General features: G+C 41.1%; 1 protein-coding gene across 1 annotated transcript in view; it reads left to right on the forward strand.

Annotated features, from left to right (window-relative positions):
• Nucleotides 1-3,739: 3,739 nt before the first annotated feature.
• The window catches only part of fax (failed axon connections), a 301,195-nt gene continuing 281,040 nt past the window's right edge, over nucleotides 3,740-23,894 (forward strand). The window contains exon 1 of the mRNA XM_067140266.2: nucleotides 3,740-4,205. Within this exon, the coding sequence (XP_066996367.1) occupies nucleotides 3,897-4,205 (309 nt within the window). The 5' untranslated portion in view covers nucleotides 3,740-3,896. The remainder of the gene's footprint in view (nucleotides 4,206-23,894) is intronic.

Consider the following 23,894-nt stretch of genomic DNA (forward strand, 5'->3'; position numbering starts at 1 on the left):
TATATCAATCCCTTGGTCCGGTCGGCTGTCCTGAGAACGGTCTTCTGTGGTTTCCCATTTTCAGTTCCAGGTAAATGCTGGGATAGTTCTTATTCATAGGTCACAGCTGATTCCGTCCACCTCCTTATCCAATTTCAGTCACCATAACCCATTTCATCTTCATTACCTCCTCAACTGAGGTCGGCGTCAGGAAGGGCATCCGGCCGTAAAAACAAGCCATATAAATTAATCTCACCCCTCACCCCGTATCAAGAAACCATGAGTACTCGGATTGGACTGAAATGCAACAACAACAACAACAATCACCCGAAACAAAGCAGCGGAGAGTTCTCGCTCTCTGTCCCTATTGTCGAACCATGCAGTCATCCTAAATTTGTAATTTTATCCATTTTGATGAAACGCATTTTTAGCATTTTACTTTGTTTGTTTGTTTGTTTGTTTGTTTGTTTGTTTGTTTGTTTCTTTCTTTCTTTCTTTCTTAACCCGTTTACCCTCCAGGGTTGATTTTTTCCTCAAGAGCAGTGTCCTGGAGCGTTAGACTTTGGGTCGGGGGATACAACTGGATGGGAGGACCAGTACCTCGCCCAGGCGGCCCCACCTGTTGTGCTGAAAAGGGGCCTTGTGGGGGATGGGAAGATCGGAGGGGATAGACAAGGGAGAGGGAAGGAAGTGGCCGTGGCCTTAAGTTAAGTACCATCCCGGCATTCGCCTGGGGGAGAAGTGGGGAAACCTCGGAAAACCACTTCGAGGATAGCTGAGGGGGGATTCGAACCCCCTCCCTACTCAGGTGACCTCCCGAAGCTGAGTGAACGGCGTTCCAGTCCGTGTACCACTTTTCAAATTTCGTGGCAGAATCGGGAATCAAGGGCCCAACCACTACACAACAAAGGCGGACATTATTATTATTATTATTATTATTATTATTATTATTATTATTATTATTATTATTATTATTATCTGTTAAGTTATCTGTCTGGAGGATGATCAGATCCTACAAGATACCGCAGGTTATGCTCTTATGGGGAAACCGACTGTGGTGCCATGAGGAGGCGTAATAGGGAAGATGAGGAATGATGTAGTTTTTCGTTGCCTTCCTCACCGAACTAGAACGTGTTATTGCACGACTGCTGACACTATGGCAAACACTTTTCACAGCATTGAGACGTACTATAAGTTCCATACGAGTGAGTTAGCTACGACTTTCCAATCGCGTAGTTGTGAACTTGCATTTGGGAGATGGTGGGTTCGAATCCCACCATTGGCAGCCATGGTTTCCCATTTTCACACCAGACAAATGGTGGACATGTACCTAAATTAAGAACGCGGCCGCTACATTCTCAATCCTAGCTAAAAATCTTTGACGTGTTGGTGCGACATAAAACACCACCAGCATAAATATACATTAGTCGTGCTCTAGACACCTTTCAAGGCACCACATATACCTTAATACCTTCCATTGCGTCTCAGCCATAAATGAGACTGAGATTTCAGTGGAAACTACGCTATATTTTATTCTGGCCTGTTTGAAAAGACATATACAATAACACTGCACCTATAAAGAAATAACTACAGACATAAATTCGTGGTTAGAAAATGTCAAGTTGTTAAAGGTGCAAAACATTGTAGAGATGAAATGAAACGGCGTATGGCATTTAGTGCCGGGATGTGTCCGAGGACTTCAGCTTGCCAGGTGCAGGTCTTTCGATATGACTTCTGTAGGCGATCTGCGCGTCGTGATGATGATGAAATGATGATGAAGACGACACGTACACCGAGTCCCCATGCCAGGGTAATTAACCAGTTATGGTTAAAATTCCAGACCCTGTCGGGAATCGAACCCGGGACCCTTGTGACCAAAGGCCAGCACGCTAACCATATTTTAGCCATGGAGCCGGACATTGTACAGATGAGAGCTCCATACTTATCGCGTGGGCATGCGGGTGCCTCAGCTGAGATCCTTGCAGTACGGTAGGCTAAATTAGAAATTTTAACAGATCATTACAAAATTCCGGCACCTCGGCGTCTCAGAAAACCATAAAATGTAGTTAGTGGGACGTAAATCCAATAACATTATTATTAACAGTTCTTTAGTGTACCGAGCGTGTTAACTCCCTACTGCTATTGAGACGAGCTCTGCATTGGGAAGATGAGTCGGGTTCGAATCCAACCATCGGCTGTGGTTTCCCATTTTCACTTTCAGGCAAATGCCGGGACAGTTCCTATTCACAGGCTACAGCTGATTCCTTCCACCTCCTTTATCCAGTTTCATTCACCCTCATGCATCTCATCTTCATGAGTTCCTCAACAGAGGTTGGCGACAGGAAGGGCATCTGGCTGTAAAACATGCCATATAACATCCCACCACATACCCAGCCCCGTATCACGAAAAGGGCCTAAGTATCAGAATGGTACTTATCACAGATGCTACGGCAATTTCCTTGCCAATTAATAATAACTCTACGCATTATCAGATTCACAGGCCTGGTTTCTTGGCTCAATTGTGGGCTTCTGTTCGATTCCCAGCCCGATCGGAGATTTTAACCGCGTCTGGTTAATGCTTCTAGCTCGGAGACTGGATGTTCGTTTTGATCCACGTTTTCATTTACATACAACGTATCACATTACCAACCACCACAGAAACACGCAATAGAGAATACATGACTGCTAATAGGGTTGGAGTTAGGAAGGACGTTCAGCTGTAAAACTCAGCATACCGAGCGAGTTGGCCGTGCGGTTAGGGTCGCGCAGCTGTGAACTTGCATTCGGGAGATAGTGGGTTTGAACCTCCCTGTCGGCAGGCCTGAAGATGGATTTGCGTGTTTTCCCACTTTCACATCAGGCGATGCCAGGGCTGTACCTTTCCTATCCCATCGTCGCCTAAGGTCTATTCGTGTCGGTGCGATATAAAACAAATTGTAAGAAAACAGCTTAATCAACACATAGTGAAGAAAAGAAAATATATCAGATTTCACATGCACCTAGCACACAGAGCTGGTGGTAACGATGTACCGACAACAACAAAAAAAAGGTTTTCAGGGTTCACTGAAGGCTTAGGATGAATGTGCCCCACTTATAGGCCAGGGGATAGAAGGGATATGTCAGGTCTTTCACCTCTTGCCTCTCCCCGCCCACTCCGGTGCGACCTATTCCCGTCTAGCCCAAACTCACTTCGGCCTCATAATGTGCTATGCAATACCTAGTAATAGTGATTAGTTGTTAGACGGAGAGCTGAGATTCCTCCAGGGTGTATAAAAGACGAGTTTTCATTCCGAATTAATACATTGTATTTTAGAACGACTCTAATGGTCTGCTACGTGCTATATTCAGTCTGTATCGATCAAAATACTAAGTGGTGGGACGCTCTGTGCTTGGGGTAGCCGATTGGAAATGGCACGGAAAGTCAGTAGATGGTTCGAAAGATTTATCGATTTCAAACCAGTAGTTCATGTATAAGTTTCAACTACATCATTTCAATTAATTGATAGATGTTGCATTCATTACGCTGGAAATTCATGGCTAAGGGTTGTTGCAGTTTCCTGGGGCTTGAGGGTGTGTCGCTACTGCTAGAGTCAAATAACCGTCCGTGGATATCTCAACCATTCTACGCCGGGCTCGTTCCCAGCGTTCACTGGGCGGGGCTTCGTCGTCTTCCGGTGCATGTGTTCCAGTCGCTCCTCGAAGCGCTGCACGACTAACGTAGTAGCTACATGACGTCATGGCTTGGGTAGCCTGACGTTTTTCCAGTCCTGCCTCCTGGAGCAAACGCGGCGATCCAAACTAGTCGGGTCAGTCAGTCAGTCAGTTGCGTTGTGGAAGTACGGGAGACAGGCGCTTGTCTTCCGTTACTGCAAAATTAGCTGTTGTTGATTGAAGGAAGAGAAAGAGTATAAAGAATAATGTCGGGTGAAGAGAATAATGTGCCTGCTGAGGGCAAGGAGCAGCAAGACCAGAATGACACCAAGAAACAGGCTGTGGCTGAAGAGGAGAAGGCAACATCTGAGCAACAAGCTCCTGTTAGTACAGAACAGGCTGCCCCTCAAACGGCAACTTCGACACAGGCAACTAAACCGGCGGTGCACAAACAGCATTACGAGAAAGACATTGTGTACTTGTATCAGTTTTCGCGCACCCCGGTAATACCATCGCTGTCCCCATATTGCCTAAAAGTTGAAACATGGCTGAGACTTGCAGGGCTCAAGTATGAGGTGAGTCTTTTCTTTCTTTTCCTTGAATTTGTGAATTTTCTTGTATCTGGAATTAGTCTCGGGGTGGGGTCATTTCGGCCATGATGGTTGTGGGTCGTGAGGGTGCTTCGGCCCTGTGCTTGGCACTACGCCATTATAGGTACTCTTAAGTGTGGTACGCAGTTTTCGGCCCGTAGCTACCAGTATACTGTTTATTTTCTGTATATTATGAAGAATATAAAGCCGATAGTTTTATTCTTTCACTGTTCCGATTGTTACATGTCCGGGAACTATATTTTCATGAAGAAACTTACCTTTTAAAGTCGTTGAAGTAGGCAAGGGTTTCTTTTTATGTTTTCGTTTGAAGGTTGTTGACTTCATAAGACCTGATAATTTCATTACATTTCCGGTTGAATAACTTAGTCTCTTAGATTAGATCTTATTTAATGTAAATGTTTTTCCTATGTTCATTATTTCATGGTTCATGAACTACAGGTCCCCCCCCCCCCCATAACATTAGTCAAATGTCATCGTCTAAGTGACATATCTACAGTATTTATATTGCTGCTTTCGCACTTAACCGGCATGGCTTTTGAATGGAGGTGACACTCCCACTTTATAATGCATGACGACTGGTATATTTGTGCAAGATTGACATTTGTATTTCGTATTGGGATTGAAAGAGTTTTCTTAATGCGTAGGAATGTTTTAGAAACTTTACATTAAATTATTTTGTAAACTTTTTGCGCGATGAGTGCTCGACAAAGTGGGTGGAAAACTACATGCAGCTTTTGTTGTCTTTTGTATTCCTGTCTAATGATTGCGTCTCTTTTAACGGAACAGTTTCTGCCGCCGTACCTGCAGGTAGGTTGTGTGCTTATCTGATCATATTGAACATGCATTTTGCGATCTTATGAAACATAGCCTACGTACGTACGTTTTGTGAAACAGTATATGTTAAGAGATTTACTTTCGTAACAGCTAGGGTTGGGGAGCATAAAAAAATTGAGCCATTTTATTACTGCTGACTTGAACTGGGAAGACTTAAGTGTTAATATCTTGCTCGTTTTTGTTCGGGTAGGCCTATATTCAGTTTAAAACATGCTTAAAGGCTATATATATATTTTTTTTGTTATGAATCATTAGCTTGAGGAAAATGGAGTATTTACAGTCTTGTTTTTATAGGTTAGTGGTATAGTGAGAACGTGTACTACATAGTGCTAGGCGTTGAGAAAGAATCTCTTCCAGGATTTAAGATAACCCTCTAACCACATTTAATTCAAGAATACAGTGTTTTGCATCTGTAAAATGTTCATGTGGTACAGAGCAAAGACAAGTCGCCTCCACTTATGCAGGAGTTGTGTGCATGTTTTAAACTGCCTGGTTGAATCCCTTTCAGTACAGGACCACACCATGCATAATCTTGGGACTTTGTGTACCTATATAGCTGTAATACACTACATTGTTGATTTTGGCTGGAATTTGTCCTTAAGCATTTTGTTCGAAAGGACAATTTATATTTTTAAAAAATACTTCAGTTGTATCGGTGAGCTACCTTACAGCTGTGGAGTAAAATTTATCTTTGTAGTTATAATACTTAAAATTCTAAACAAAATGGTTCTTCTACTGAGTGTTAAGTGATATCAAGAGGTTTGTTTACTTATAGACTAGGCATAACTAATTCTAACGCTAGACTTCTACACGCTGTTCCATCCCCTCCCCCTTCCTCTGTTCCCGAATGTCCGATAGAGTTCTTAGTTTCTTTAGATACTTGTGGGTTGTAAAATCATTCGGTTGAACACAATAAAATAGTAAACAGTTCAGCAAAGAGCTGAAATTTAAGACGTTGGGCATTTCTTCGAAGCAGTATAGCCTATCTAAGACGCAGTTTTGCTAATCGTAGGGTCTATTAAATTGTCGATCTGTATTAGTATTGTAGTACAGCCTGGAATGGAGGATATCCGCAGTCGGTAAGCATACATGTTGACACTCCGAATCGTTCGAAGTAGGGTAGACTGGGTTGCCTACTTCTGAGTAGCTTGGGTTTACAAGGTCATTCCGTGGACTTCTACACGCAGGTGTATCTGCGTGCCGGTGTGTTAGTCACGCGCTCAGGAAGTGCTCGACATTGTAATGTCGCATTCCAGAGTGTGGATAAGGAACAGTGGTCTGGACGATGTCTTGCTGTCCCTTCTACTGCCACGTGTAATAACGGCTGTAGCCCGGTTCGTGCATTTTAGGTCGAGCTGGACTTTGTGGATTTACTGCCACAGTCTCTAGCCTTCTCTCCGGTACTTATTTCTGGTCCTATTCAGCTGTTAATTATGAACAGTCACTCGATAACTTTCGTCTTAGCGACTCTACTTGCAGACTGGAATTGAACGGAATTTCATTTATATTAAATATTTAGTCCTCACAATTCCATTAGGATTGTCCCATCTTATCACCTCCAGTGGTGAAGATTAAGTTTAGTCTCCACCACTTGTAAAAATGCTTACTACCCGACGAACGCTTTTTCAAGATGAAAAAGATTTCATCATATCCCTACAATAACTTCACAAAGATAAGGAATACGGAAACCCAGGAACCTACAGTATGACTATGAAGGAAGTTTATAGTTTCCACACTAAATTCTGGATGACTAACATATGACTACCAAATAGTATTAATTTTAATGTTTATAACTTATTACAATTGCTGATAGTGTGAAAACGTGTATGTTCCATATTACGGTAGTGTATATGGTATTAAATCATAACGTAATTCCTGTTTCTCTGTGTGAAGGAGGTGCATCCAGGAAAACTCGCCCATACCTCTGCAGAGGTAGTCTTCTAAGCAGTTCTTCACCTACTATTAATTTCCGAATTTTTGGTGTTCCAAGTTTGTTTCCCTCTAGGATTCTACCAGATTTGCAAATCATTTACAGCGGGTCGCGAACACGTACAGCTGGTATGATTGCTGCCTGGGAGACTGATTACCTTGGATCGAGTAGGGGTATTTCAGTCGCCTTGACAAAGAATACTTCAATGTATTCGAAACGTTGGCAAACTGTACGTAATGTACAGAAAACACGGTTCAACCCGGAAAATAAAGTAAATAATTCTACACACCGTGGAAGCTTCACCTCTAAGATACAGCTGGTGTGTGATTTGTTTGGTGAGCTATCATCTACCGCCGTACATAGGAACAAATTATTTTTAAAACTGAATAGCCTGGCATTTTTTTTTTTTTTTGAGTTACTTAAATTCTTCCGTACGAGGTACAATTGTGCAGCGAATGTCTTATTCCCTTGCCATGTTCTCTGAATCTCGCGTATGCCATTGTTCTAAGGTACGGTTTTTGAAAGTTCTACTTCGAATATTTGATCTGATTTTTTGGAACATAATGGAAGCATTTGCCATGTAAAGGTATTCCTCTGTACTAGAAGTGCCTGGAAGTTTAATGCATGTGCTTTTCCGTTCTCTCATAAACTAAATATGGTTTTATGTACACCACTAAACTACTATGGGTGCTCATTTACAAGACTCGTAGTTTAGATAGCATTCCAAACTTATTTGTATGAACAGTTTTCGACCTTAACAATTTTAGCTCCAGAGGTAATAATTTCACTTTCTTTGTACAACCTTGTGTTCTGCTATAATGATAGCAGATTACTCGCCTGAAATTAATACTAAAAACATTGGTGTAAGCCCCATGAAGCTATATTTTCACTTCTACTGCTAAAGTAACAATCAGTATGCTCTTTAAACAGGAAGCTCTGCCACTTTAAATAGCTTACAAAAACTTACAGCATTTGAGGATAATTTGACCTAGTACTGCTTGTTGTTTTGTTCAGTGGTGCACTTTTTGTCTGATCTAATTCCTTCTCTTTCGGAATTATTTGATGGTGGCTATTTTGGCGAATTCATGAGCAGTGTGCAACATAAGTATTGACCAACTCTCCTCATTCCATGGCAAAAGGTAAATCCTCAGTTTTGTCCACCGTACTCGTGCTTTATTAGAGAAGGGGCGTCGGGAAGCGTCCCGTTGCTCTAGGATAGAACTTGAATCGCTGTTTCAATCTGTAAACCACTTTTATACCTTGCCAGTTTTGTCCCCTCAGCGCCCTTCCGCTGCTTAAATCGCTAAGAAACTTTTTAAAAATGTTGGAAATACTTTTCACATTTTTGGAATTGCTACCGATTTTCATCCCACAACTTTGTTGTGGAGTGCAATTCTTTAACAACTTTAATGACAAGGGTGAGAGACCAGTGTAGCATTCTGAAATGTCTTGAATATTCCGTAGAATTGTTATTCACTTGGGGGTAGATTGAAAATCGTAATTTCATGTTCTCATCTTGCGTTTGTAAATACTTGAAGATAGTACTATCCGATTGTTTCTGAAGGGGCCTACTTAAGACCACAAATTAAAAACGCGGGCAATTTACGATAATGACGGTAAATCTCGTCAGACCTGACCAGTGTATTTCATGGACCAGTTTTAAGACTTCTGTTGCAACTTCTTATGCACGGTGGTACCATCAAACTAAAGGCCTATAAAGCCATATTCTTCTGTGCTTATTTTGAGTCTGATTCGTGGAGTGAAGATGTTTCAAAGTTAATGGATTTGCAGCTTCTCTCCGCTAGATAGAAATCTTGCCAAATGAAAAGTTTTTGCCACGAGATTCTACTCAGAATGATAAAACCAGGAGGCCGACAGTGTGTTGCAGTCCGTGGAAAATCACTTGTCAGGCCACAATATTTTTACTTAATAAAAAGCCGGGCTGAGTGGCTCAGACGGTTGAGGCGCTGGACTTCTGACCCCAGCTTGGCAGGTTCAATCCTGGCTCAGTTCGGTGGTATTTAAAGGTGCTCAAATACCTCAGCCTTGTGTCGGTAAATTTACTGGCACGTAAAAATAACTTGCGGGACAAAATTCCGGCACCTCGGCGTCTCCGAAAATCCTCAAATAGTGGGACGTAAATACTGTAACATTACTTCATAAAAGGTATCCCAACTGAAACGGCTTCATTTCAAACGGACCATAATAGTTCCAATCAAGAGGGGTCCCGATCATTAAAATACGATGGCGGCCTTGTTTAATTTTCCGCACAGTGTGCAGGTGTCCATATCTTGAATTTCTGGTGTGCTGGGTGGTGGAGTGAATGAAGGCTTTCGGACTCGAGGCGCAGATCTGTCAAGACTTGTGAGCACAGTACTCCTTCCACGGTGTTTTGGGGTGGGGGGACCACCGCAAGGGAATATTAGAGGCGGTACAGATGTCTCCAACGTGTTCTATCTGTTTAAATTTCTCACATTAAAAATGCGATTCCTGTTATTTAAGAAAGTAGGAAGTAATTCAGTTCAGAGACTGGTTTCTGCAGGTGTCCCTCAATTTTCAGACGAGCAGCGCCCTGTTCTGGCATTTTTCCATTCACGCAGATCACTAGTTTAGCTTTGTGCCCAGTCACTCTTTGAGCCACTGAGCTATGATAGTTTTATTCCATTCGATTGTAAACTCAACCTTGGTCATTTCATTTCTTTGGACTATAAAGGAATTGTGATATTACGCCTGGTTTCATGAAATGACCAGTTTTGTTTCTAGGGTTTAATTCTGGATTATTTCCATTTTAGCTCTGGGGAGTGTTTTGTCCCTCGTACGATTAACACTAAGGGATTTTTCTTTCGGATTTCGATGCAGTCTTCGAATTAGCAATATGGTTCATTTCTGGTTCTTCTGGGATGTAGATTTTTACCAAACGGGTCGCCAGATGGTCCACTGTAAACGTTCATTCACCATGTGGCCGCTTTATGGTGCAGGTGCACCTTCACCAATGCAAAGCTACCTTTAGGAATTCTATTGAGTTTAGTGATCGGTGGGTTTGTATCAACTGGATGTTCGAGAGATCCTAGTAAAGATATTTTAGCTGCTAAACGTTGCTCCAACAGTTGTCAGTGATGACGCAAGTATAGCAAAGGTATAAGACGGGAAAAAGGACGGAAATCTAATTTCAGGTTTGCTGACGAGGATTCGAACCCAGTCTCTCGAATACAAGATGGCAGCTACTTATCCGTACCTCCTAGCCAAACCATCGGTATGAGACTTACGGTCATGTTCAATTCCTTTCTAGTATAAAATTTGTGAACTCCCAACACTTAAAGGGGCGACTATTATTATTATTATTATTATTATTATTATTATTATTATTATTATTATTATTATTATCGATAAATCTTACCTACGAAGCACACTCAATGCGACCGAGCGAGTTTGCTGCATGGTACGAGTAGCATGGCTGTAAGCTTACGTATAGGAAATGGGGCTTGAACTCCACCATCGACAGCCCTAAAGATGGGTTTTCCTTGGTTTCCCGTTTTGACACACGTCAAATGCTGGGACTTTGCCTTCCAAGACCATGAACGCTTCCCTACTGCATCGCCGCGGAGAAACTGAGTGAGTACCACGAATGGTACTAATTAAGACGAGTGTCCGTGCCAATGGTGCGTTAATTTGTTTTCCTTGCCCGCTTATGTCTAATGCATGTTGAACTTGTAGTGTTGTCTCCATTGTTTACTACTTTTCTTCACTCCAGGATGTTTCATACCCCCTCCACTGAAACTTTTCTGAGGTTTCGTGTGAAGACGCTGGTCCCTCGTAATCTTCTGGAAGATTTCAACCCTATATTGGGTTTGCAGTTGGGGCTAGAATATTACTGATCTAAGTCAGTTCAGTCCTGTCTCCTGTGTAATAATTTGTCATAGAGGTTTTACTGAAATTAACTGTTAGCTAAGAATTAACTGTGTTGTAGCATACTTAGGTGCTCTGCTGGATAACTGCAATTTAACTTTTACTGAAACTTGTCTTTTATACAGTTTGCTAGTATTTGACAAATTCAGTATGCCTTACAGCACATGGAGAAGAATGGGTCATTTAATTTAAAAACTGCAGAACCAGAGGTCAGTTTCACATCACTGGCCTTTGTGTGTGGTAGTGGCATTTGTCCACTTTTGTTGTGGTACGGGAATGTCTTGGTAGAATGCGTTGTGCTGGAGAAAAGTCAGTGATTCATTGGTTTAACCTCCTTTCTGTGCAGTAAAGCTGTTTGACCCACTGGGTATAATAGTTTAACATTCAAAGGATCTGGTAAATTTTCTTGTAACAGATGCTTGCTTTCAATCAACTGATAGAAAATAAGAGAATAAAACTCAGGCTTATATTAGATAATGGGCTACTTATTTACTTTTAAGACTACCATTGAAATGCATATTTGAAGTATGTAGATAAAAATTACAGCATTAAATTTGTTTTAGCTCTTGCAGTAACCGTATATCCAGTAGACGTGAAGCTTCTTCATTTAGGAATGAAGTAATTTTTATCCGCGTTCTACTGCTCGCCGTTTAAAAAACCAATAGCACTACTAGCCCTGACGGGCCTTGGCCTACCAAGGGACTGCTCCTAAGCCTGAAGACCTTCAGATTGAGGTGATTCATGTATTTGCGACGAATCCTCTTGGTCGTTATTCTTGGTTTTCTAGACACACATTTCTTAAATTGCGTTCTATGTTCGTAATTCGCGTTAATTTCATTGCACCCTCGGCTATATCTTTAGAACATGTTCTCAACTGATGGCTTCCTAAGTACCGTTCGCTGTTGAGATAGGCACTACAAACTTTCCTTCATGGTCACTGTGGCTCTTATTCCTCGCATCACTTTTTTAATATTTGCCATTATTTTTATTTTTCATAGTTTCCCTCTAGTCGTCTTTTTCATTTTCTTCCGCTACTCATGTCGGTAGTTGATTTTTCTTCGTTGCTCTTTCATGTATTGTTTAAAGTTTGTATGGTGCTACTCCATTGTAAATATATTTTTCACTGCGGAATTCTGTAATTAGACATCTCGCTGTTTTGGTTTCATAAATACCGTCGTCCATGTTTCTCCGTTGAAACTGTCATTGTCTATTGCTGAATAAGTTTGTCACATTGATTCAGAATATCACGGTCTGTTTCATAGAAATTAAAATCACTGCCATCTATGTAATATTGAGCTTCAGAATATTGAAGTTGTGAGAGATCTTAAAACACTGTCTTAGAAAATCCTAAACCGAGCTCGATGGCTGCAGTCGCTTAAGTGCGGCCAGTATCCAGTATTCGGGAGATAGTAGGTTCGAACCCCACTGTCGGCAGCCCTGAAAATGGTTTTCCGTGGTTTCCCATTTTCACACCAGGCAAATGCTGGGGCTGTACCTTAATGCCACGGCCGCTTCCTTCCCACTCCCAGCCCTTCCCTGTCCCATCGTCGCCATAAGACCTATCTGTGTCGGCGCGACGTAAAGCAACTAGCAAAAAAAAAAAAAAAAAAAAATCCTAATTCAAACCTGTTTAAAATTACTTCATACCCTCTGTGGGTGGGGACGCAGACGAAGAATACACCCACGATATCCCGTGCCTGTCGTAAGATGCGACTAAAAGGGGCGACCAAGGGATGATTGAATTAGAACCATGAAACTACCTGTGATTGGTACCATCACATGGGGAAAGCTATGGGTCGCCTTTACTTTAGTACCACTGTTAGGTACACAATAGGTTTGTGGTTAATAGCAGCAGAGAGCGGTTCACTGTTGGTTTGCAAGAGATCAGCTTCATTTCCTGTATCAAATCCTATTTAAAAAGACTTAATAACAATAAAAAATCTTCCACTTATTGACTCATATTTGCATTTAAGCAAATAAATCAATAAATTAATTTGCTTAATAAATCAATTATTGACTTGCCTAAATGCAAATATAAGTATCAAAAAGGTGGAAGATTTTTTGTTATTCAAAGTCTGTAAATGTGGGTTTCCAGTTCCTGTAATTAGTTACCACTATATGTAGAGCATCACGGGCTTACGTTGCCTGTGATTTGTACAATTATGTGAGGTGCACCATGCGTTTGCGTTGTGTACGAATGGCGCCATTATGTACGCAACACCATAGGTCTGTTACATGTACTGCGTAAAATACTTGCGAGTAGTATCATGGATCATAGATTCAGGGTTGTGCTTTGGAAGCCGTCCCTTGGTCAGTCATAGTTTCTGGGGAAAGTGACGCATTGCAGGTCGGATCCACTGATTGTTTTAAATTCATTCCATTCATTCTTCAAGTTTTGAATTCTGGTCAGTGGATGAATTTTGTACTTTTAAATTGTTACTGCATTTCATCTCATTTCGTACCATGGGGGTCGATGACCTAGATGTTAGGCCCCTTTAAACAAGCATCAAAATTATTTTATGCAGGGGACGTATGTGGTGGTGGCTGATCCGTTAAAGATGTTCAAGTTTTCGAATTCTTAAATTGTATTAAGGGACTCATAAGTACTGTCTTATTCCTCTCGATCACATGTGTAATTTTCGAGAAACGGGTAGCCACTTTGTTTTTCTAAATACGACTATACTAATTTTACCCAATAGAACAATTAAGAATAGATTGATGTGCTTACTTTCCAAATCGGACGAGTACTTTTGAAGATGTTGAAGGGTTTCAAATGTGTGGGTATTAGAAGAAAGCGATGCGCCAGTCGCTGTGATGTCCAGCGTATTGTCCTCGTGTATGACTCATGCTTTCTTTGAAACACACATACCGAACGTATTCCGTACATAGCATATTGTGGTGGTATCGTGCAGTCAAAATGTTTGATCGTCAGGGACACTAAGAATAAAATTAGACGTTCACAAGAAACTAAGCGGGCCAGCTTTGTTTCATATTGAAATGTGTAAATTAATTCAATTTTCTCAGGTTCACCAGGACAGGGGACAGTACAGTACTTATTTCAACTAGACCACTATCTGTTACTAACGTATATCGATCTTACATTTTGGTATTAAGGAGGACCAAAGAGCCCAACAATGATGTCCGTTATTTTTGCATCCATTCTTACCAGTGACCATGGCATTCATTTAATTTTGAGGTTTATTTCATCTCGTGTACTATGTACTCATGACTACAATGAGGCACTTAAATTATTGCAATTTCACTGTTATCTTGTATGTTTCTGATTCGACGGCAATGACACAAATTCTTTGTAACTCCGAAATGCTGCAGGACTAAATCATACGGTTTTCTTTCTCCGGCCCCCTCGAGATAATGGCGAGGTATATGCGTTTATAAACAAGGCGCGAGTCAAGCACGAGAACTACGCGCCCGGCATAAAGGCGAGTGACTCATCTCTTTCTAATGCTTACACATTTAAAACCCTTTAATATCTCCAAGTACTCGTCGGATTTGCAAAATAAGCACATCATTGAATTTGTTGCAGGATTCTTAATTGTTCTGTTGGGTGCAATTAGTGTAGTCCCATGCAAAACACAGTTGTTACCGGTTTCTCGACAGGAATAGGACAGTATTTTATCAGCCTCTTAATACAATTTAAGAATATGATAACATGTCTTCATCTTACACGAATTTGTAGATATTTGAGGTGGGCAACTTAGCTGAATCACCCTGTGTATTGAGGTGGAGGTGGGTTAGTGGTGAAGTGGATTGCAGGTTTCGATTATCAAGCAATAGCCTTCATATAGAGGAAATTAATTCGTGAAATGATTATTTACGAGCTATCAATTTAAACTCTTTACATCAGCATTTGCGAACGTGCCGAGACTCCGGTGCGAAAACAATTTACCGCTCATCTTGGACATACCGACAGTGTTCAGGAAGGTAACATAGTTAAAAGGAAGTACAGGACAAGTTTCTTCTTCGAGTTGGACATTCTAATTGTCTGTCCATTAAACGTGATTAATTTCAGTCTTAAAATCTCCTAAACTGCAACTCCATTCTAAAATTGATTACAAGAAAAGATACCAAACAATTTACGTACAGACATTGACGTCCCTAAGGGTTACAGAAAGGGAAAGGCGTACACTATCCCTAAGCACGGCACTAGGTGGGATTGTGGTTACCTCGATACAAAGTTCATTTATGATGTAGGCTAAGTGAACCCGTCTGGACCAGGGGGTGTTACAGAAGTGGAAATCTTGTTTCTATATATTTCGGCTCTTTGACTTAAATTGAACCCACGTCCTTCAAAGTGAATCACACACGCCTCTACACATTTTGGCAGACAGTCCCTGTACTGTCAAATGTTGAGATATAATATGCAGGATTATTTTACAACTCGTACCATTAAGAAACAATTTCCCTGAGTCTGAAGTTTATTGCTTGCCGTATTGAAACAACTCAACCCTCTTCTCCCCCCCCTTAACGTTGGTAATATTAGTACGTTATCGAGCATATCATTTTTCTTACTTTACCTCACGTTGTTTTATGTATTTCATTTGAATTTGATGCGAGTCGATGATGAATAGTTTAGTTTCTTCTTAACGTGCGTTTTGTTCGTTGTACAAATTTATCACTTGCCCAGAATTTTGAAAATTGGTGAGTTAAGACTGTAAACCCAGCGCTTTTTATTAACTCCAGGGTTAACATCCATATCAAGGGGTCGTGCTATTGGGTTTGTTGTTCGGTTCCTTGGGTGAATAGTCAGCGTTGTGGCCTTCGGTTCAAAGGGTTATATTCCCGGCTGGGCAAGGGTGGATCCATCATCGGCAACACTGATGCTCTCGGAAGACAATAGTTTTACCTGCCATTTGAGTGAATGCATATGGTGATAGACGATTCACGTTATTCCTGGGATTCGCTCTCACATTAAATACCAACCTTGATTTCTATTTCTAATATAAAGGATGTGTGGTCCAGAGAGATCAATCCTTCCCCTCGTCCTTCTGGAACCGTCCGTGAATCTGGAATTGAGTAAAAGTCTCGGGCATCCTGTCCCGAGTACAAACACGACTAGAAGTAAATAATTGGCTGGTTAATTATCGGAGGTTTTTCTGCGCTTAACCCGTAGAAGGGTTCACTTTCGCTCTTAATATAGATTCTAAATAACCCGTTGCGCGCACAGACCATTAAGGACCATGGCTTACCAAGACTTGTTCTCCACCTTGGTTAGCAGATATTGGAGTGGCCTGTAGTCAGCATGACATCTTCACCTATAGTTCGACTTTCTTGACCTGGTCTGCTCTCTCGTATAAACAGCTCCTCGGTTGATCTCGGCCTCCCGGTAGGAGGCAGGCATGCTACACCGATAACTCACAGCTGACTAGTTTAAATAACATTAAATAAAAATTGCATTAAGCGCTCCTAGTTACTTTGCTGATGAAACAAAAGTACTATTCTTAAATTGCGAAGTGTGTATTGAACAAATGCATGTTCGAGTAAGGGCAAATATTTTATTACGAAAGACCGTAACACGGGATGTAGTATACAGATTGTGATGCAGATTAATCAGAGCGTCAGCTTGTCGGAAAGTCTTGGTCTTGGCACAAGGTTGTAAATGAAATGGACTTACCAAGGGTCTTCAAGTGCACTGTTAATATAAAGGGTTGCATTTTTATGGTACAGTACATGATTTATACCTCGGTTCTTTACATCCGAAATACATTTTCGGTTTGGTCATTGTTCTTCACCCTGCTGCCTTGTGCTAAATACTGTTATGTCTAGCAGAAATAATGTTAACATTTTTAATTTACATTAAAACTGTCTGCCACATCGAGAGTGGAGGCTGGGGTAATGCATATTTCCTGGACGAGTGCTGTACTACTGGGCCGTTCTATGGTCCCATAAAACGACAATCACGATAACATTGCTCTTTCAGAAATCTCACGGATTTAATCTTTCATTGTCACAATAAGTCTCTCCTCAAATGTTTTGATCGTGGTTCATTTCAAGAGTAAAGAAAATGGAACATAATTAGTTTTCTCTTTAGTTATAACCTGCTGTATTGACTACTAACGATTTGTTTTCAATCCTTGGTATTTTCATTCCCTTAGACTGCTACCTAGTACCTGAAGTAGTTTATTTACTTATACCTTTACAAGTGGAGAAGTTTCGACTCCCTGTCCTCTTATACTCCCTGTAATTCTTAATTATAGGTTGGATTTAAAAAGGTGATTACGTTCGTGATAATTTCAGTGGAGAGGTTTTAGCATTCAGTGTGCAGTTAAGACAGGAAATAACGGTAACTTACACTAAAACGTACTTCCGTACGGAAGTAGTTCACCGAGAGTAAAATGGCGATACGGTAATAAAAACAAATGGCTTACAGCATAACATGCACCATTCGTAAGTAATGTTCTACATCACTTTGTGAGTCGTATTAAAATTACAGTTATTCAAAAAAAGTTTCCTTAAATTGCCTTTTAATGTACTTTCACAACATTTCCTATATACAAAACACCCCAGAACACAACACATGGTGGATCTATAAAAGATCAATAATTGGTCCACTGAAACTACTTACAACATCTTGAAACATCTCATATTATGAACAAAAAGAAAACCTACAACCTGTTTTCCTGCCATTGACCGGGTCAGGGATAGGATGAAGCCCCCATCTTGCGGCGAGGATAGGAATTGTGCAGGCTGCAGAGGCCTGTCGTACTCCTCTGGGGCAGTGATTAATGACTGACAGATAAAATGATATATTGGAGAGTGTTGGCTGGAATGAAAGATGACGGGGAAAATCGAAATACCCGGAGAAAAACCTGTCCAGCCTCCGCTTGGTCCAGTACAAATCGCACATGGGGTGACCGGGATTTAAACCACGGAACCCAGCGGTGAGGGGCCGACGCACTGCCGCCTGAGCCACGGAGCCTTCCCGTATTATGAACGAAAAAAAGAAACATATTACAGATTATAAGGCAAAATAAGTCTCCGTACACTGAATTTTGCGTCACAGAGCTTCACTTCAGTTCACACTCTTCACGGTTTTAGTGATCCGTCGGGCCTCCTTTAGCCTTGATGATGTCCCTCATTCTCTTGTGCATAGCTGTGACTAGTTTGAGTTGTTTCAGGCTCTATTATTCTATTCGTCTAGCAATGCCAAGTTTAATTGTTCTTTGTTCCTGATGTCATGTGACGTCAATTTCCTTTTTAGTTCCGCCCATCAAAGTTCTATGGGGTTCATGTCGGGTGATTGTGAGGGTGTATGAACTTATTTTCTGGTGTTGTAAGTCCAGCCGTAAGTCCAGGTTTCCTTCCACTAACACCAGGTTTCCTACGTCAGTAGTAGAGATGGGGAATCTGATTCTTTTAGAAGAACCGATTCATTTGAACCGATTCACTAAAATGGTTCGTTCATTTGATTCGTTCATTTAATTCGTTCATTCCAATACCACGTGACGGAGAGCCGAAAGCGAAACCATGGACTCAGATGGAACCATTGCGTTATGTTCTTTATAACTGCTACTGCTTTACATGTTTACAGGTTACAAGAAGTGAAATGTTCAAGGTATAATAATAATAATAATAATAATAATAATAATAATAATAATAATAATTGATAGCATTAGAGGTTACAGTCGAAAAATGCTACACAACTGTCTGACTAATCCTTCCCAAACTTAAGTAGCTACCATTCGAAACTATACGAGAATCGAATTTGAAATTTATAGTAGATATGAACATTTTTGTGGCCATGTTTCACACGTTAGTTCACAAGAACGTGAACGAGAACCTTGAAGTGAACTTCACCTACAATTTCGCAACGAGCTAGAAGTTGAGTGTATATTAAAGATCCGAGAAGTGTGTGACTTGAAATTACGCGATAATTTCTTATTTAAAAAACCTGTTAGGTTAGGAGTATTTTACTTGTGGACAGGACTTTTAGTTCAGGTTAAATAAAAATAAGTCGTCCTTCACAAGTAGTCATTGATTAAAAAATGGTTGATACGCGATTTGGCGATATGAATCAGAACGAACGAGGAACCAAGGAACGAGTTTCGACTGCCATCTCTCGATTCAGATTTTCATTCACAAACGAGTCGATTCATTTCGTTCACTGAATCATGATTCAATCGTTCAGTGCAATGATTCCGTTCATTTTGAATCACTCGTTCAGAATCTCCCCATCTCTAGTCACTCGTGCAACCCCAGACACAATCGCCACATCCGCCATGCTTTAGCATTTGTGTTAAGATTTTGGCTTTGCAGCTGTTGAGTTCGTCTCCGCCACACCATAACTCTGACACCTGAGCCGAAAATCCTTAAGATGCTTTCGTCGCTAAATGTCACTGAATCCCAGAAGGCCTGTGGTTTGTTGATATGCTCCCTTGTGAAGGCCAATCGCTTCTGTCGACCTTACCGACACAGGGAATTTTCCGAGAAACTCTACAATTTTATCCAGCTTCTTCAATTATATTACGGATGGTTTGTGGTACTACGTTTATTCCTTAATCCCTTTCAAGCATGGCTGCCAACTGTGGGGTACTCGCTCATCTTCGGATTTTGCCTTTTACACCTCAAAGCGGCGCATTTATGGCTAGTTCCTAAAATTCACTGGTCGTCCTGAACGAAACCTGTTTTCGACAGATTCTGTGTGATTGTATTTTTCTAGCATATAACTGCACCGACGACATTGGTTTAACAGTTTCTGCAATTTTCCTTATGGACCGTCCTCTTCGTACCTGCACTATTAACTCTAATAGGAAGTGCTCTGGGAAGTAGTCCCATGTTGTATCTAGACATACAGGAGATGACTTCGCCGTTATATGTGAAGATAAATTTTACATGTAGATAACCTATTATATAATAAACATCATCAAATCAGAGTAATACGTATTTGCGCATTAGCGTATACATTCGAAATCATCGGAGGCTAGTGTACGGAGAGTTGTTATACTCACTGTATATCATTAATAGAAACAAGTAGATTCATTCTCGCAACCACCCATGCATTCATGCAGGCTGCCTACACACTGGAGGAAATCCGGGCAAGATAGTTTCAGGAGTTTACAAACTCTTAGTGGGAGAGAACTCCATAGCCTAAGCAAGTTGCAGGAGAAGTGAACGAATGTGCACTGACGTAAATTTTCTTGGTGTAGTAAACGAGGAGTTAGATCGAGTGTAATGCTGAGTGGAGAGGTGGCAATGGTCTGGGGTGTTACATTATCCAAGAGTTGGAAAATGAGTGTAACATTGTAAATCTCGTTTGCTTAATCTCTAACCTGCTGAATGTTTCGTAATGGGGAGTGACACGATTTTAAACTTGAATGAAACAGTGCATCAGATGAGTTAATTGCTTTCTGTAGTTTTTGTCCCTCGGTAGCATCTTTTAATATATCATTAGTTCATTATGGGTAACATTCGTGAAATATTTTATAATCTTGTTCATACTATATACGTACGTAATTTTTCAGATACTGTTGCGTATGCACTGGGGTTACGTCTCTTGGGAGTGGTCCAAAAGATTGAGTTAGTGTGGAACGAGAGTTTCTTTCTGGTTAGGTGGAAATGTAACCTTGACGCGTGGGAGAGAAGACTTGAAGGTCGCACTGTAGCAGCTGCTCGGCCGACTCCCCTCACTCTCCCTTTGTCTTCAGCCAGCTCGAGTAGGCTACGTTAGTGGTGTTGATTGGTCGTGCTTCCGCTGTATTGATCCACAGCACCAGACAGGCCGTGGCCAGAGGAGCGCTGAGCAACAGTTAACCACAGCTTCAAGTAGCCCACTTTCCGTAGGCGGTCGGACCAGATAGAGTATTCTCGCGACTAGCAGGTCGTGGGTTAAAGATTGCGTTCACAAAACATTCCACGCCAGCGGTCTGTTCTGCAGGAACGGTTTTTACTGTTATTGGCCTGAGAAATTGTGTGTGTGGAGGGGGGGGGGGGGGGAATGGGGTAGGGAGTATCCTTAGTTTAATTTTCTAAGACTCCCTGTTTACTGTTGTAAATAAGAATCTCTTGATGGCTTGGGGTTTAAGTGCCGAAAGAAAAACCCCAGTATGATGCATTTATCGAAAATAAAATTTCTTTAACCGGCTTCTAGTTTACTGCTGGGCCCGAAGATGATTCATGCATGGTGGTGACGTGTAGCTCGTCGCACCCTTATATCGGAGGTGTGCTCAAGTATGTGCTATATGTCCGTATTATACGCCTCAATTTCTTATCAGACTATTTTGCTTGAGTAATTTAAAAAAAATATATTTCCAATACTTAAAGTATCGCGGCACTAATTGCTCAAGGTAATTGGGCATCTTGAATCAAGTGTTCATAGACTACAAAATTCAAACTTGTAATGTGTGGTAGTGTTAACTGTGGAGGGGCCGTGCACGAACTAGAATTACTAGGCATTTAATAAAATAGAACTCGGAATGATGAGTTGTGTTCGGAATGTACTCGATGGATGAATCTGTTCGCATAAACCGGCTTCGGTGGTGAGGTCATGTGAGGCGAATGGAGGATAGGTTACCTAGGAGAATAATGGACTGTTATGGAAGTTAAGAGAAGTAGAGGGAGACCAAGACGATGATGTTTAGATTCAGTTTCTAACGATTTAACCCGCCAGTGCACGGGTTGGGTCTGTGAGACCCATGCGCTGGTATTTCCAACATTTTCTGATAGACGGTGATAGCTGCATACTTCCGGCTTCTGCTACCTTTTTATCACCGGTGCACAGTGGGTAATTTCTAGCATCCAGCCGGCCAAAAATATTTTCAACCCTTGTCTTTGGTTCGCATTTTCTGGGAGTCGTGTTTATAAGACTCTTGGGTACAGTAATTAAGTATTGAAAAGTCGCGCTGTCTAATTACCTAATCTCACCGAAGGCCTAAAGTGGCTCTCCTGCGTTAGGGCATCATATTCTGGCGAGGCGAGCGCGCAGTTATGTGAGGGCTCAGTAAAGACGTCAGAACTAAATATTTCTTTAGCTTGCAATGCGATTATATTAAATGAAGGTATGTATTTTATATAGTATGTAGCATTTTCTGAAAATTACTATTGTTGTCCGCAATATGCTCTTAAAATTCAGGTGCACGGTGTCCAAGCGCTATCTAATTATACAAATTTGACCTGACTTTCAAAATGGATTGCCTTTGATTTCCGCAATGAAAGTCTTTTGGATGAGTTATCTATACTTCAATGAATAGAAAACTGACTTTTTGCTGCGACCAGGCGCGACCATGAGAGTAATTCATTTTTTTTCAGAAGCCATGTACTCTGTAACCCGGAGGTCGGTTTTCGAGCTGTTGAGGAACAGCAGGGAATATAAGCGGAACGATGATATTGCGAATGTTGTAATTGAACATTTAGGCTTTGAGGATTGTTCTGAGGATATATACAAGTCAATAAGGAAATCTGCCACTAGTTTGTGTGCTAAAATTCAATCACGCTGGACAAAATATATTAGAAAAAGGGACAAATTGCTGAAGTACAATAAAAGTTGGTTCCAGCAGAGAATGAGCCTTGCAGAAGGACGTGCATCACAACATTGTCAGGATGAGCCTGCCAGTACTATAGCTCATTCCATGTTAAGAAAACAGTAGTGTTCTTATGATAACAGGGTTGCCATATCGAACGGCTCCGCTCAACGCCATCATGGAAAACGGCGGCACATAAATTTGTGAAATTCAATATGTAAGTTCAAGACAAAAGGCTGAAGAAACTAAGCTACAAATTACTTTTATGAACTAAAGGGGACGTGGGGTTTACAGGGGCCACTTTTGGTTTGTGCAGAATCAGAGGTAAACTACGGCACATAAGAAACCTCAGCACTCAAATATAAGGCAAATTGCGAGAGAAAGTAGACAAATAATTTTATAGGCTCGATGGGCGGGGGATGTATTTAATTGCATTTAATAAATTTATCCAGACAATAAAAGCTAGAAAACACGCAATGAATAAATACTCCGGATGACTAAAAAAGATCACAGTATTTGTCAAAGAAATAAATCACACACGTAGGCTTATCGCACAATTCTCACTCAACACAATACATTTACGCGCTGATTTAAAGCCTAAAATGCACACCCAATAAATACTGTTTCACTATAGAAGTTCAGGGAGGAAACTCGTTTACTGGTTGATATCCGAAGCAAAGTGCTGGCAATACCAATGACGGAAACGGCTAGAAGATTCTTCAGAGAGGCTTCCACTTCTGAAGATTTTACTGGAGTAAAATTTAATAAACCATCTACGTGCCATCGTAGAAACTCTTTCGTGTGGGCATGCCATTGATAGTGACATTTGGCATGTACGCAAAGTAAAATATACAACTGTACTTACAAAAATACAAATCATACTACACGCCTGTAACTTTGCACAAATTCCTGATTCATGGAGAGGAGGCCATTAGGCACTGTATTATACCTATTGGACAACTTTACGAGGAAGCCCAGAAGACCAGGAATAAAGATAATAGGAAACCTTCCAAAAAGACACAAATACTGAGCTTTTCCATGCGCTGCTTATATCATCGGACCCTTATATTGCCAGCTTAAGGAAATCAAAGAGGAGGAAGTTGATTCCGCATTCACGAGAAGTGCTCAACTTACTGAGCCTCCTGTCTCTGGATCTACCGAAGGAGATAATGACAGTGACGATAGCGATTCGGATGTAACTGCATCTAATGAATAAATTGTTTAGCAATTACATGTATTCCTGTATCTCTTTTTAAACATTCTAAACAGCATGTCCCACTATTAACATCTATTTAATTTCTTAAAGCTATGACGAAAGATAAAGATTATTGAAATTACAAAGATTACTAATGCTTCCTTCCCTCGTTTATCCCTTCCAATCTTCCCATCCCCCCGCAAGGCCTCTGTTCAGCATAGCAGGTAAGGACGCCTGGGAGAGGTACTGGTCATTCTCCCCAGTTGTATCCCCCGACCCAGAGTCTGAAGCTCCAGGACACTGCCCTTGATGCG

Source organism: Anabrus simplex, chromosome 2 (genome assembly GCF_040414725.1).
Source record: "Anabrus simplex isolate iqAnaSimp1 chromosome 2, ASM4041472v1, whole genome shotgun sequence".
Taxonomy (NCBI): domain Eukaryota; kingdom Metazoa; phylum Arthropoda; class Insecta; order Orthoptera; family Tettigoniidae; genus Anabrus; species Anabrus simplex.